Source organism: Gymnodraco acuticeps, unplaced genomic scaffold (assembly GCF_902827175.1).
Source record: "Gymnodraco acuticeps unplaced genomic scaffold, fGymAcu1.1, whole genome shotgun sequence".
NCBI classification, from domain to species: Eukaryota; Metazoa; Chordata; class Actinopteri; order Perciformes; family Bathydraconidae; genus Gymnodraco; species Gymnodraco acuticeps.
This window is the reverse complement of record NW_022990459.1, coordinates 4,609,938-4,625,387: the sequence shown is the minus strand read 5'-3', so window position 1 is coordinate 4,625,387 and position 15,450 is coordinate 4,609,938. Positions and strand designations below refer to the sequence as shown.

The following is a 15,450-nucleotide window of genomic DNA, read 5'->3' as shown; positions in this document are numbered from 1 at the left end:
ATTGGCTTGGAAGCCAGAAACCTCGAGATTGAGAAACGGCCACTGTCATGATGAAAATAACGTGACAAAGAACTGTTTTTATCTAGTTGTAGATGCTCATTCTCTTAAAGGAACAATAACGGTTTTGAGCCATTAACTAAAATGATGTCTCAGTGAGAGCAGCTGCTCAGCAGACCGAACAGGATTAAGTGCATCCCACTGCATTGTAATGAGTATTTTTCTACAAAAATATACGTTTGATCTTGTTAGATACTTTTTTTTAAAAAGCATTAAAAACATTTATTCATCTCAGTTTGATCGGAGAATAACGACACTCACAAAAGTTGTTTTTAGACAAAGTAGACAAGTCTTCCAGCAGTTACACAATTATACACAATCCTCCTCAACTGCATAAGACAACAAGATCCCTCATTAAAAAAAGAAATATAAACAGAAAGTCACAATGTAACCATGCATTGCAGAGAAAAATTAAAACATTTTCAGTTTGTCTGGTCGAGCGAACAGCACCTTTTCTCTGGCTGACGTCTTTTCTCCACTAAACAAAAACGATTGTCTCACGAAGTTTTCATTGGAACTCTTTTAAGAAGAGTAGTGTTAAAAAAGGGCCACCAGCATCATGTGGTGGACCTGCTGGCCCAGTCTATGTGGTATTTCCGCCATGGATTGCACGTCGTCGGTCATGAGGAAGGCGATTGGTCCGACCCGCGTCCACACACACCTTTCGCACAGTGGGCCGCCAGCAGCCACACCGTCAGACTAAAAACAGACAAAAAAAAATGTTGTTTAATATCACAAAATGCTAAGTGGCTATTCAATATTACTGTAAATGAAAGGCAGTTAGAATAAAATATGTTGTTTTCTGAGGGTGGTTTTAAAGGTTCCCTATTATGCTGTTTTTCATCAATATATTATAGGTCTCAGATATATACAAAACATGTCTCTGAAGTGTTTGGCTGGAAATACCAAACAGATCATTGCAGCATCCCACAATCCCCTCTGTTTCAGCCCTGTTTCAAAAGTGCTGATTCTCTGTCTGTTACTTTAGATGAAAATAAGGAGCCACTCCTCACGCCCCTCTGAGAGATATTTGGTTACAAGGAACACAATGGTGCTCTAGGAGGAGATTCAGGTGATAAGGGGGGGGGGGTTACCTTGGTTGGTTACACAAGCCAAAATATCGTTATGACATCATAAAAGTGGCCAAAATATCGTTTTTATATAAATGGATCAGGACAAAAAGTGAGAGAATCTTTTTTCCTGAAACTTTCAGAATCTCTTCACACAGAGGGGACACGTGTTGATGTAGAAGAGACATGAACAAGTGGATTTTGCATAATAGGTCCCCTTTAATGTTAGAGAGGAGGATATGTTCTTACACATTTCATCTGTTGTTTGCACATGATGAAGGCTGATCCGGGGGTGGTGCAGTTTGGGCAGTCTGGGATGCAGCACGGGAGCGGATCGCCCTGCTTCATCAGGGTGCTCGGCATCTCCGATTTCAGAAAGTACTCCTGCAGAGGACATGAACTTACAATCATCATGACGTAAAGTGAACAACTGTTGCAACAATTGTTTGGCCTTTTCCGACAACTTAACGAGGAGCAGATGCTGAGCCCCATGTGTGCTGAGAAAACAAAGGAAGCAGAGAACCGTATCCATAGGCTGGGTTACGGGGGGGGACACTTTGTTGGCCTCACGCCCGGCCCAGACCAACCCCCGCTAAACATTTAGCCTTCATGTAGAGCTGCAGAGATTAGTCCATCAATCTTTAAGGTCCATTGAAAGGAAGTTGTGGTCTTCTCTAAGTACTTCTTAAAACCCACCTCTTAGCGTATTGACGCATACGCTAAGGCATGACGTATCTTTTAGATTGTTGTTTTTATTGCTTTTAATTTGTCTATTGTTTTGACTTGTACTTGTTTTATGATGTGTGAGCTGTGCTGTGTGATTTATTCGTATGTTTTGTTTGTTTATTTGACTGTACAGCACTTTGGTCTGGAGGTTTTAAAGTGCTTTAGAAATAAAGCGGTATTGTATACTGTGGATCCAGCAGAGTGTCTTTTTTATTTCTCTGCACTGTTCAGGCCATCAACAGAACATCTGTTATATAACTTGTATGACCGCTATGGGAAGTGCTATGAGAGAAATGTACACAAAGTCAAGACTCATTTTGGACATTGTTTTTGTTCTTTGCTTTCAGTGTGGTCTGACACACATCATCTGCTGGCTGGATGTCTAAACCCTAAAAAGAGAGTTGTTTTAACTTGCTGCCTCTGCTGCTCCATTACACCTGTATCTCCAGAGGCCTGTACGACGAAGCCGGTTCAACATAACCTGGATATGTTTGAGTTACCCGGTTTACCTAATACAAAACAAACGCGCTCTCGCTAAACTGTCCTACGACACTGGTTATCAACTCGTTAACTCAAGCCAGCTTTGCCCTATCTAGTTAGGTGCGCGTTCACATGAAAGGGGTGGTATCTGGAGCATTCGACCAATCACAAACATGGAGAAGCGTACTGACAGCGCAGCGTCATACTTCCTGAATAAAAAGTGAACTATAATATTAGTCAAAAATGAAGAAGTTAAACTTTAAACATCCATGACTTAAACACTTGATCCAGGATAAAAGCCACATAGCTGCACCTGCAAGGTGAATACAGCTGGTAACAGAAAAAGTGTGTGAATGCATACATTAACAGGTTTATGATATCACTGCCCCGTCTAAAACGAGTGGATCTGACTTTAATTACATTTGACTCGAGGGTTTCGTCAACTTAATGTGTTGCTTGAAATAATACTTCTGCATACAGTATGTGACACTGAGTGTTGCACGGCCAGATACGGCTCAGCTGACTCAGATAAGGAAATATATGATTATGATGTGATATGCCACGGACTGTACTTAATGTTACTCTGATCCGGCTACTTATGTTGTGGCAGATATTTAAGTAAGCTTTCTTAACGCTAATGTTATAATAGTCAGATTGCTCTGAAGATGGAGGTGATATTCTATTCATGTTCACGTTCACACAGTCGGTGATTTTTGCCCGCCGTCTTTCCTGCGACGGCAGCTTTTCTGTATTTCCTTTCTCCTGTAATATGACTTGATCGCTTTAAACTCCGCACACTGAGCTCTGATTGGTCAGCAGGCAGTGCTTTCACTGAGTTGAGCTCTTAGCCTGCAACCTAACCTGCTCCGGACCAGGCTAGCCGCTCAGCATAAGTTACCATGGAGATCTAGCCCGCTAAAAAGAGAGCGTCGTGGGACCGGAAATACCAAGTTTTTTCCCTGAAGTTAGCCCGCTAAGCGAAAATCCGGCTTCGTCGTACAGGCCTTTGGTATATCAAGTAATCTTTGATAATAATAATAATAATAATAATAATAATAATAATAATACATGTTATTTATATAGCACTTTTCCTGGTGCTCGAAGCGCTTGATGGAGCATAAATCGTGCAATGTGGGCTAAACCACTTTACTTATATTCCGGCACAAATAGAGTGGTCCAGTAATGAGTCCTAAAACCCGGAAAAGACTAAGCATTCGACCACTTTCACTTCGCTCGTCTCAATGGTTTTTAATGTGTTTTAGATAGAAGACTAAAATAAAGTCTGATGAAAGGCTGAGGAAATGTTCTATTCTGACTTCCATGTCCGGCCAAAGACGTCATCACTGCCCCACTCTATACCTAGAAGTCATATGAAATAACCTGAAATAACCTGGCTGGCAGATGTTTAGGGAGAAACTGGTCGAACTCTGACAGGTCATCTTTAGAAATCAAAAGCAACAAGAGGGAAGTAGAAATGCAGGGGGAAACCTAAACATGATAGTAATTGTATTTTGTATGGTTTCTGTTAAAAGTCCCCTATTATACTCGATTTCAACAATATATTACAGGTCTCAGATCTATACAAAACATCCTGATTCAGTGTCAGTAGCTTTAAATGGTAATGAGCTGCGACTCACCACGGCCCTCTGCAAGACGTTAGGTTTAAAAAAAGAAAACACACAAATGGTGCTCTAGCAGGAGATGCAGGTGATAAGGAGGGGGGGTGTTACCTTGGTTGGTTATTGGCTAATGGTTACACAAGCCAAAAACACATTTTGATATCCCAAAGTGGCCGAAATCTGATCAGTTCATTTTCAGACACGTTTTTATATAAATGGATCAGGACAAAAAGTGAGCGAATCTTTTTTCCTGACACTTTCTGAGTCTCTTAACACAGAGGTGTGTAGGTGTGCCTCACCCCTGCCTCTGTGAGAATGCGACGGATGGTCTTTGTGATGATCAGAGTCGTCTTGGCTCGAGTCACCGCCACATACAGCAGGTTCCACTCATCGTCAGGAACTTCATCTGAGAGAGAGAAGAAATACAGACTTTTGAGATCAAATTCAATCAGAACAATAACAAACTTTGTTTACATACCACATTTCGAAGCGCTTACAGAGAACACATTTAATAGGAAAGTGATGTGCTTGTATTTTCGAGTTAAAACCCCAGCAGCCTACATTTGGATGAGCTGGAGGCGGGAGGGGGATTTTTTTGCTCATGCTAGAATAACAGTAGTCTTATCTACTGGTGATTCATGAGTTTATAACTGTTTCCAGATTTTTGGGAGTTGGAAATGGTCCTATTTTTACATTCTAATTCATTTGACTTGGGTGGGTTATTGAATATGACATCAACATTTCTGCAATTGACCTGGACAGAGAGCCAAGACTGTTTGATATTATTGGCTTGCCTTATTTCTGTCTTATCAGCATTTAGCAGCAGGACATTAATAGCATTTGAGGATTTCCTAAAAAAGCAGTTTCGGAGGCTACCATTGTTCTGAAAGTTGTTTGCCGGGTCCCAGCGTAAATAGATCTTTGGTTTAGTCTGCGTAACTGATGTTGTGTCTACAAATGAGGTGGCCCTAGGGGAGCATGTAATTGTGCAATATCTTAATGTTAGTCGATATTAAAGTCATATTTGTATTGTGTGCCTCTACTGTGATACGTTAACATGCTTTAATATTCAAAAAGTGCTTTATTTTTCTCATACTGCCTGTGCTGCAGCACCTCTTTTCACCCTCTGTCTGAAACCAGAGCCCAGTCTGCTTTTGATGTCCATTTACATGCACAAAAAACAATATAACCCACTACAGGAAAAGTAGAAACCCAAAAGCATAGGGCCTCTTTAAGTGTTAAGCCCCCCAATAACGAAATGTCTTTGTGAAGGAAACGTACCAAAGGAGAAATCTGGTCTAAAGTGCAGATTGTGTCTTGAACCAGGAACTTTGGCAAAGTCATCGGTGACCATCACAGTGTCGAACTCCAGACCCTTGGCCTTGTGCACTGTTCCCACGATAAAGTCTGGAACAAACAGTAGCAGGGGAAACAACTCGTGAGTCGAGTGCATTATACAGCGGAGAGAAAAAGGACTCGTGTATAAGAAATATATTGTTTAAAACATATCTTCTAATGTGCCAGTGAAGTAACATTATATCATATCTGTAAGTTAGAGGTCACTTTAATACACTTTTCAAATACCTGCTTGGTGGAAGTTTTCTTCAAAGCACCTTTCCAGGCGAGAGGCCAGTTCGGGGATGCGCTTTCCGTATTTTTCAACCATTTTGAGTTTGCCGTCCAGCTCCAAGTCCTCGGTCAGTGTGGCGTACGACTTCAGGGCCCAGTAGCCACTCTTCATATTCTTGGCAAATGAGCGGATGAAGGGGTCCTTGATGACTGAAAGCAGAGCATGTCCAATATTTAGTCAAAAGGTTAAAAACGTCTAAACTTGGAAAGAGTAAATGTGTGCATTAGTCTCACATTTCGAGCTTTGCGTCTCCTCTCTCGTCCCTTCAAACAGCTTCCAGATGTCCAGGATCCTATTCAGGCCGATACCAGTCACACCCTGATGGAAGAAAATGGAGTGTTGAGTACAAGTCAAATTGACGTGTGTTCATGCTAGTCTTTCTTGTCTGTAGTGCATACACACTGACTCACTCCTATGAAGTGGATGCGACACTGCGGGTTGGCATCGGTGAGTCGGACGGCTTCACTGAACACGCTGAGGTTGCATCTTGTCAAGATGGCCGTCTTCCCCTGACTGAGACTGGCACCCGAACTCACCGCTGCTCCCGCCTCGTCTGCCTTCTCGTCACACACACCGCCTGCACACCGGACATGTAGCACACACACATGCTAACACAACTGTGACTAGTATTTTCCTAATTCATCAAGTACAGAGGGTGTCTTTTTCTGAGGCCAATTTGTATTTGGTGATAGAATTTCATTTGATTCAAGCATCAAACATTGAAATGAATACACATTACTGCAGTATTTACCTTTCTGATTTCCTCCCACAAGGATCTTATCCACTCCCTTGCACACTTTGAGGATGGTCGCGCCCACGTAGGCGATCTGAGCACCGAAGCGAAAGCTCTGAACAAAGACATCAGTAACATGCATGATTAGTATACAACTCCTGATAAAGAAAGGATTCATGTACACACATGATATGCTTTAGTATCAACATGGTTGTGGTTTTACACTGTCTTTTTTCAAATGGGATCAATTGTTTTTTAGCCGTGGCACTACAGTTCCCATCATTCTTTGGGTCATTCGAACTGTTTTTTGTTTTGTTTCTGTTAACAGTAAACTGAAATACTCAAGTGAAGAAAGACATCTACATTTGGTGTATACCTGTGTCAGGTAGAAGATGTGTGTGTGGTCGACAATGTGCAGGGCATTGACCGCTCCTTTGAAGGTGTAGATCTGCTGATGAGGATCTCCCACCAGGATTTTCCCACAGCGCTGAGACAGGAGCACATCCATGATGGCTGAGAAAGGGAAAAGAAGAATTCATCACCATCAGAGTTCAGCTAAATCACAATGGCGCCCTCTACAGTCCTGCAGCACTGGTAAAGGGGCCCTATATGCATTTTGAGATGTTCCATTTCCTGTAGTATGTTATAGGTTGTTGTGCATGTAAATGGTCTGTAAAGGCTAATATCCCTGTGTTCCCCCCAGAGGGAGTTTCTCTCCTCCCCCCCCCCCCCCCCCCCACTGCCTGAAATGCCTTCATTGGACTCCTTGGTTTACTTCTGTTATATAATGACATCACTATGTAACACTCAAACCTCTATTGGCTAGCGCTCCAACACATTGTACGTCATAGTCTAAGGGGCGGGACATCTCTAAGCGATTGACCGATTAAAACCGAGCCGACCAGCTAACCCAGGGGTCGGCAACCCGTGGCTCTTGAGCCGCCGCATGCGGGCCCTTTAAGCCCTCTGCTCTGGCTCCCTAGCTTAGACAAAAATAAGAAGGAAATTAAATAAAAGTATTTGTAGGACTATTTATATTTTGTTGCACGGTTGAAAATGTTTCGTATCTTGTATTTTGAGGTGATACTGTGACATAAATAAAAAACTAAACGGTTTTAATTAGGTCAACTAAAATATGCGTCACATCCTGCTACGGTCCCCTTTTCTTGCTGGTGAATAACCTGACCCCCGGCTCGATGAGCGAACTATGGATACATCAAAGGAAAAAAAAGTACCGGAGGAACACAGGATTTAATTCTGTGTGGACAGAGTTATATGCTTTCATAGCAAACGATGCTGGTTTACCGGTATGTTTGATATGTAGAGAGAAGTTGTCAAAGGTGCTGCAGCCTTTACGTATCGAGGAGAAAAACGGAAGAGGAAGACAGCTGACGATCTTCAGTCATAATTCAATGGGCCGGGGTATGTCATTTATTTCAGAAAACACTTTTTGTTATACTCCATGGAATGCTCTTAACGTCCCGATAGCAATGAATATATTAAATGCTTTGACAATAACTACATAAAAAAAATGTCATCTGTGGAAGCCGTAGCACTGTAAAAAGCACGACCAATCATCTGAGCCGGCCCGGCTAAAGTAACTGGATGGCCTACCTGCCTGTCAGCCTTCCATCTGTGCACAAACTTATCTCGTGCCCTCATTGGTCATGTGCGCGTTCGTTTGTGTTGGAGGAGGGGCTCTGTGAGGAAGTCTGAAGGAAGGGGCAGATCTTTCCGGTTGTGTACTTTCAAATTCTAGCACACTCTAGCTGGTTTCTCCATTCTTACCTACCCTACCTTTAACTCTTTTTAGGGTGCAGCTATATGTTTTATTTATTTCAAAGTGGGCCCATTTTAATTATATATTTTTTCCTTCAAATGTGCAGAGGACTCCCCAAGTGCTGTGTTTCATTTATTTTAAAGTTGGCCTGTGTATTATTTTAAATTCTCCTTATAAGAGTTCTTTGTTTCTTATTAGAGGTTAACAGTTTTATATAATGTACTAAATAATAAATGCAACAAAACTTTAGTTGTTGTCTATGATATAACAATAAATACAACTTTATAAGCTATCAAGCTATGAAATATGTTTTGCGGCTCCAGACAACATTCTTTTTTCAAAAAGGGAGCAAAATGGCTCTTTTGGTCAAAAAGGTTGCAGACCCCTGAGCTAACCAATCAGAGCAGACCGGGCTCTGGTTTCAGACAGAGGGTGAAAAGAGGTGCTGCAGCACAGGCAGTATGAGAAACATAAAGACCTTTTTGAACATTAAAGAAGTCCCAGTAGAGACACTAAATACACATCTGAACCTTAAAGTGGGCGTAATGGGCCTCTTTAAGTTGTTACCTGGAGTGCAGTCCTGAGCCTCGTCGATGAAGAGGACGTCGTATTGGTCAGACAGGCAGGGTCTCTGCAGCTGCCATAACTTCAGGTATCCTGGGAATGAAAGTTGTGATGACCACCTGTACAGCATTCCCTTCAACATTACAACCAATTGACTTCACTCATTTCGTACCATCGTGGGTCATGGGGAGGTCGTCTGATTTGGTCTTAGTCAGATCCTTCATTTTGATCCAGATCTTTCGCGCGTCTTGCACAAACAACTAGGATTGCACAATGAAATATTGAATGCATGATTTATTCACACTCCAGGTGAGCAGTGTGTACAGTCACGCACATACCTCTCTTTCATAGTCGGTTATTATCTTCCTGCGGCCGTTCTTCCCCATGCGGGACATGGGGACGTGGCTGATGTTGATGCACTCGTCTGTGGAAGCCTTGAAGGCGTTGAGAGTGGTGGTCACCACCTTGGCCTTAGCAAAGCCCCCCCGGCCTGGAGGCAGAACGGAGCTGATGGTGAACGGCTTCATGTTAAAGGTCAGCTTCTGGCGGTATCTGCAGAGAGGGAAGATCACAGGGGCACAGCAAAGAAAAAGAGATGTTTCTATTGGAATAACAACTGTTGGACCAGTAATTCACTCTGAATGTGATCAAGGATGTATCCTAGATCAAGGATCAAGGATGTATCCTAGATCACACTGAGGGATTTACATTTAAGAATATTTATAGGGACAAGGAAGAATGTTGACTTTCTTCTGGATCCATTGTTTCTTTTTATGTATGTTTATATGTGACCCGCTCTATCGAAATCAGTCGGAAGTCACAACGGCTCATTTCAAAATAAACGTGGATTTACGTAAAGAACAATTTTTTCGGGGTTCGGGTGTTTTGTTTGATTTTAAACAAAGTCTTGGCTTTCAGAATATGAAACTTTTATTTCCAAAATCACACGATAGATACATTTTTGTAGCTTGTAAAGGGACGAAGACAGGCACCTCTCACTCGCAATCTGCTCTTCCGCAGCGCCGCCCCCCTCCCTCCGGCTGACATTATGAATGTAAGCGTATAGTAATCATAGATAACACGGCAGGGTCCGTTACAGTTTGTTTTCATCTGATTTCAATTAAACAAAGTCTTGGCTTTCAGAATATTAAACTTGTTTCGGCAAATTCAGATGATAAATACAACTTTGAAGCTTCGGCATAATTACAAGCGGAGAACGAAGTAACTTGACGTCACAGCAGGCATAACAACAGCCGGTGTTTCTCGTGAGGGTTTTCTCCGGGAAACAAACACAATACACACAAACGCAAAAATACACAAACACGTATACACACACACTCACGAGCTTCCCCTCCAAACGAAAATATCTTTCCTCCGTAGTATTTTGATCATTTGCTAATAATCAATCAGATCGATGGATTCCAGAGAAGAGAAAACTTTGAAGGCCTTTTTCTCAAAATGAGGACTCGGTGACAGTCATTATATAATGTGACATATTTCGCTTAATATTTGGAGTACAACAACAATCCTGATATCATTAGAAAGCTAGGAATCTCCTCTTTCCAGCAGTGTATACAACTCAAAATGTGTCTTCGGGTCAATGCGACTGATTTCGATGGAGCAGGTCACAAATGATCTTTTTCTTATTTGGATTGTCTAAGTTGTAATTGTATCATCGTTTTTCATTTCTGTACACACAACGACTATTGCACGTCTGTCCATCCTGACAGAGGGATCCCTTCTCTGTTGCTTTTCCCATGGTTTCTTCCATTAAATAGTAATTGTGGAGTCTCTTTGGACCTTGTTTGGTACGAGGGTCTAATGACGGAGGGTGATGTATGCTGCACCCACTGTTAAACCCCTGAGAGAAATGTCTAATATGCGATTATTGTCCGTATAAATCAAATCTGATTTCATCATTACTAGGTTAACCTTTTTAAAAGTGAACTGTCATATTTTACAAAGGCTTAATACACCAATGCTTTCAAGTGTTTGTCATAAACAGGAACAACCTGCAACCACAACACAGCTGGGGAGAATCTAAGGCATTGACCAAGAAACCGCCAGGAACTTGTGAACACTGGACTCAGACACACACAAACAAAATCAATTCCCACAGTCTGTATTTCTCTGAGGGGAAACTTCTCACCTCCTCCCAACGTCAGTGAAGGCCAACGAGTGGACAGTCTTGCAGGCCACGTTGCTGGGGAAACGACGCAGCGCCTCAGTGGCCACTGACTTGTTGAAGGCCACGTAGAGGAAGCGGACGTGCGGCCGCTGCTCGGCGTACTTCACCAGCGTGGTGGTCTTCCCCGTACCTGCAGCAGACGGCATTGGAGCTCACAGATCATCTCTCACATTTAAACATCATCTGTGAGTTTCAAAATGTAAACACACTTTCTGCAACATGCAATTAGTACTGCAATAAGGCAACAACACATGATTCAATTAGTCAACCTTTTAAAAGAGAGGATTGATGACGGATTGTGTTTAAAGTGAATTCCGTCTGCAGCCCCTGGGCATGCACACATCCACAGACACTATAAACATGTAATTACATCACATTAACAACTATACAGACAAACCAACAGACACACATCATTACCAGCACATCCATCAAATGCAACTATAACATGACAATTAAATACCCACAAATGTTTAACCTGGTTGCTCAATATCCATTATATTACAACATTTGATAACATGTTCTTATTTTTCAAAGCTGACATACAAACCAACAACAACAACAACATCTCCATGGTATAAAAACCCTGAAAAAGTATTGAAAGAATGAAACAGAAAAAGGACGCCTCCTTGTCATGTTTGACACTTTCAATTTGAACTAGCCTTCGTATTACAATAATAATGATTGTTATATTAATAATGATAATATATTAAATTTGTATAGCACTTTTTTAAAGCACTCAGTTACAGTGTTTCACGTATAGGATAGAGTTACAAACAAGCACTGCAGGTGGGGCAGGGATCCATGTCTTATTTAATCTTTCTATGTTAAGTCGGTTTAATTTGTCAATAGACGGTATTAGTTGTTTAATTGTTTTAGATTTGACTAAGAAAAAGGAATGTGGATGGTGTCGTCTGTACCTGCAAAAGCCACGATCTTCACCACATGTTTGGCCTGGACGTCATGGCTGAGGATCTGCTGCTGTTCACCTGTGAGCTGAATCTGAGTCCTATAACACACAGACACGTGTTAAAAAGTGAATACTCCTCACATATCCATTATCTCTGGGCGTATTTCTCCTGCATGTCAGTGACAGCTCACCCAGTCTGAGAGGAGCTGACAGCAAAGGAGCTGTTCTCCATCAGGTGAAGGACGTAGTAGATGTTGTAATGCAACCTTGAGGGATCAGAAAGAGCAGAATTGTAGCGAACCTCACAAGAACACAGTGGGACGTTAAAGCGCTGACACTTTCAACTCGCACCTGTTGCTAATCTTGACGATGTTCCTCTTTATGGCGAGCAACATCATGGCCATGTGGCTGAGGTACTCTATGATGGCGGTGCGTGACATGTATCCGGTGAGCAAGGACACCAAAGCCTGCACGTCCGCAACACTCTCACTGAGGATCAATATGACCGCCATGGCTGCATAGGGGTTCGGACCCTGGAGATTGGACACGGAGGAAGGTGAGGTTTCAGGATTCATGGACGTACTTCAACAGGAGACAGCTGTGTGTCTGAATGGGTGAGTCCTACCTCAATGCCAGGGTTAAAGTTCTTGAGAATTTCGGGAATGCGTAATCTGATGGAGGCCTCAGCCTGGGGATAGAGGCGATGCTTCTTAACACGCTCCAGAACATCCTCCGGCCTCACACGCTCTCCCATCTTATGCTGCGCCATTAAACTGACAATACACACACAAGATAATTACCACAGTGAATATTTAAAGGGGCCCCATTACGCTCACTTCTAGGTTCATATTTGTATTTTGTGCCTATACTCTGACATGTCTCCATGCTTTAATGTTCAAAAAGCTCTTTATTTTCTCATACTGCCTGTCCTTCAGCACCTCTTTTCACCCTCTGTCTGAAACCAGAGCCTAGTCGGCACTGATTGGTTAGCTGGCCGGCTCCGTTGTGAAAGGTTAACCATAAGGAATGTCCCATAAATCACGTATAATGTCTTAGAGCGCTAGCCAATAGAAGCTCGAGTGTTACATAGTGATGTCATTATGTCAGATCAGGGCGTTTCAGGCAGGCTGAACACAAATATAATAATAATTAGATAAAGATGTCATTATAAAAACAATAATAATTATCATCTTGACATTTTGGTATCTGTAAAATACTTTTTTCAGGCTTCTCCTCAATGTTGGCCATACAAACGGATAATTATACACACTTTAGTTCTCTGCCTTGAGATGCTACAGCGGTTCATCTCTAATTGAAAACATAACAGAGACTCTCCTTCATACATGTACTGCCCGTTACTAAGGAAACTCAGGCTTACACGGCGAGGCGTCGGATGCTGTGCTGTGATGACGCTGGATCTGTTATTCCGCAGTTTTTCAGCATGCAGCTGATGGCCAGCTCTGTCACCTTCTCTTTCATCATGAAGCGGTAGTATTTCTTCTTGTAGGGGACAAACTGCACAATGGCACACAAACACACATCATCAATACGTTTAAGTAGGACTACAACGTCAATATCCAACCACAAGAGACTAGGGCTGCTCAATTAATCGTATTTTAAATCGCGATTACGATGATGGCTTGCAACGATTACGAAATCAACGTAATCGAAATAAAAATACTTTTTTTTTAAATATTTTGTTGTGGTTTTTCAGTTGAATTATCCTTAAAGTTCAGGGTAATCAACTGTTAAAAACATACTGTTCACATTTTTTCTCCAATAAATGGATGTTTTCAAAGTCAATGAATAACCGCATTCAATAATCGCAATTACAATTATTGACCCAAATAATCGAGATTATGATTTTTGCCATAATCGAGCAGCCCTACAAGAGACGGATACATTAATGTCAACACAGAGGTCATCTATCAATCTCTCAAACGTCAACCATGTTCATGTAGGAAGCTGCTGATATAAACACTTGCCCCCCTCACCCTGGTGCTAATACAGAACTTAATGAAAATGGGATTTGTTGAACCTTGGGGTCCTGGACGATGCCCCTCCAGTGACGGCAGACCCGGATGACACTGCGGTAGAGGTCCTGGGCGGGCACCAGGCACATCACTTGCCTCAGCACCTCCTCTGGAAGATCGTCTATGCATCCCTGGGGCTGTTGGAGGACTTTGCTGCATCCCAGGAGCCCAAAGTGGTCGTCAGGGAGGGCCTCCACCTCCTCTTCCTCGTTGGGTATTGCACTTTGATCAAAGTCATCATCTTTTCCAAACATCTCTGCTGTCATCCCCTCCAGATAATCTGCGGCCAACAAGCTGGCATCGTCAACCTCATCCTCTTCTTCAGGCTCTGCCGCCAAGGAAGCGGCTAGTAGGCTCATATCGTCATCATCCTCCTCCTCTTCCTCCTCTTGCCCTTTGAAAAGCTCTTTATTTGGCCCATTTGTGCACGTGGATGTGCAGGGCTGAGAGGATTTCTGCGGACTGGAACGGATTACTCCTGTCACGGGGAAGAAGCTGCCGATGCTCTTCTGTTTCCCAGAAGGACTTCCCGAGGCAGATGCTGGTGGAAGAAGGAGTGAGAGAGAACTTAGATTCAATGATTAGCGCATCGATGGCAACCTGTCTGTTCATTGTTATTTGGAGTACACGCGTGTCAATTAATTACAGCACATTACCACACTTCCGTCGCTTGGTGGGTGTCTTGGGGTAAAGCCCCCGGTTGGGGTCGCGTTTGCCCGGCCCCTTGTTGATAGTGTGGGGCTGGACGAGAGCACTAGTGCCCGCTGCACTTTGTCCCAGTGCATCACACTCCTCTGCATTCAGGTGCCTCCTTTTGGCCTTTCCTGGAAAACAAAAAACTAGATTCAGACATGTCAGCACAACAAACACATCTGTATTAGTTTTGTCCTTATGCAACATCAGCATTTTTCTGTCTGTAATGGTCTTCTTTAAAGTGCTCGGGTAAGACAAACATGCCAGTTTACATCATTGCTTTGACAATTTAGCAGCCAGAACTTTCCTGCTTTGTTTCTAACCTGTTTATTCAATGCATTTATTTCTTTAGCAATCTTTAAAGGAGTGCCAAATCAATAAGTTATGTGTGAATACTAAAAAGTTCGGTTCAATTTCAAATGTCGCACCCTGAAGAGTTTAAAACAACTCTTCAGGGTCCTTTTATGTGAAATGAAAACTGAATATAGCCGTTTTATGGTAAGCTAACGTTGCTGGCCTCAACTTTAAACGTACCTTTGGCAGCCATTTCCATCTTCGTGTCCAGCTCATCCGTTTTCCAGTCAGACATCTACACGACTTACGCCATTTTCAACTTTAATCAAGCAAAAAGGCGTCGGGCTAACTTTGACTACAAGCTGTGTAAACAACGACTGTTGCTAGTTCATTTATGCTTGTGCTAATATAATAAAACGTCTCATTAAAATATGTACCTAACAAACTGTACAGTAACTAACATGTACCGCCCTGGTAATATTGAAGTTACTTACTAGCGGTGACATTTATATTAAGTAGCGTTTTTCACTTTGGAAAATGCTCCGGTTAGCTTACTTAGCGTTAGTGAAAGGGTTTGTTTTTGCCACCTGATTGGCTGCGACTTCTTCTTTGCTTCTTATATTTGTGGTTGATAACTTGGGTCGGGACGCATTACCGCCACCTACTGGGTGAAAGC

The 15,450-nt window shown here is 42.4% G+C and overlaps 1 protein-coding gene across 1 annotated transcript; it reads right to left on the bottom strand.

The window, feature by feature from the left end:
- Window positions 1-235: 235 nt before the first annotated feature.
- fbxo18 (F-box DNA helicase 1) lies at window positions 236-15,380 on the bottom strand. The gene is made up of 21 exons (XM_034226105.1): window positions 15,015-15,380; window positions 14,444-14,611; window positions 13,793-14,328; window positions 13,133-13,269; window positions 12,380-12,527; window positions 12,106-12,287; window positions 11,946-12,020; window positions 11,765-11,853; window positions 10,809-10,977; window positions 8,998-9,211; window positions 8,832-8,919; window positions 8,663-8,752; window positions 6,692-6,828; window positions 6,334-6,430; window positions 5,993-6,159; window positions 5,816-5,900; window positions 5,537-5,731; window positions 5,234-5,359; window positions 4,252-4,358; window positions 1,377-1,511; window positions 236-756 (listed from the first exon to the last, which is right to left on the bottom strand). The coding sequence occupies exons 1-21, from the start codon at window positions 15,067-15,069 to the stop codon at window positions 595-597; spliced, it is 3,162 nt and encodes a 1,053-aa protein (XP_034081996.1). The 5' UTR covers window positions 15,070-15,380; the 3' UTR covers window positions 236-594.
- Between the last annotated feature and the right edge of the window lie 70 nt (window positions 15,381-15,450).

Excerpts from the sequence above, each read along its gene's own strand:
- fbxo18 (XM_034226105.1), bottom strand. The coding sequence starts at position 15,069 with ATGTCTGACTGGAAAACGGATGAGCTGGACACGAAGATGGAAATGGCT. Across the intron at positions 14,329-14,443 it reads CACCAAGCGACGGAAGTGTG|CATCTGCCTCGGGAAGTCCT; the intron begins GTAATGTGCTGT and ends TTCTTCCACCAG. Across the intron at positions 5,732-5,815 it reads GGAGACGCAAAGCTCGAAAT|TCATCAAGGACCCCTTCATC; the intron begins GTGAGACTAATG and ends CTCTGCTTTCAG.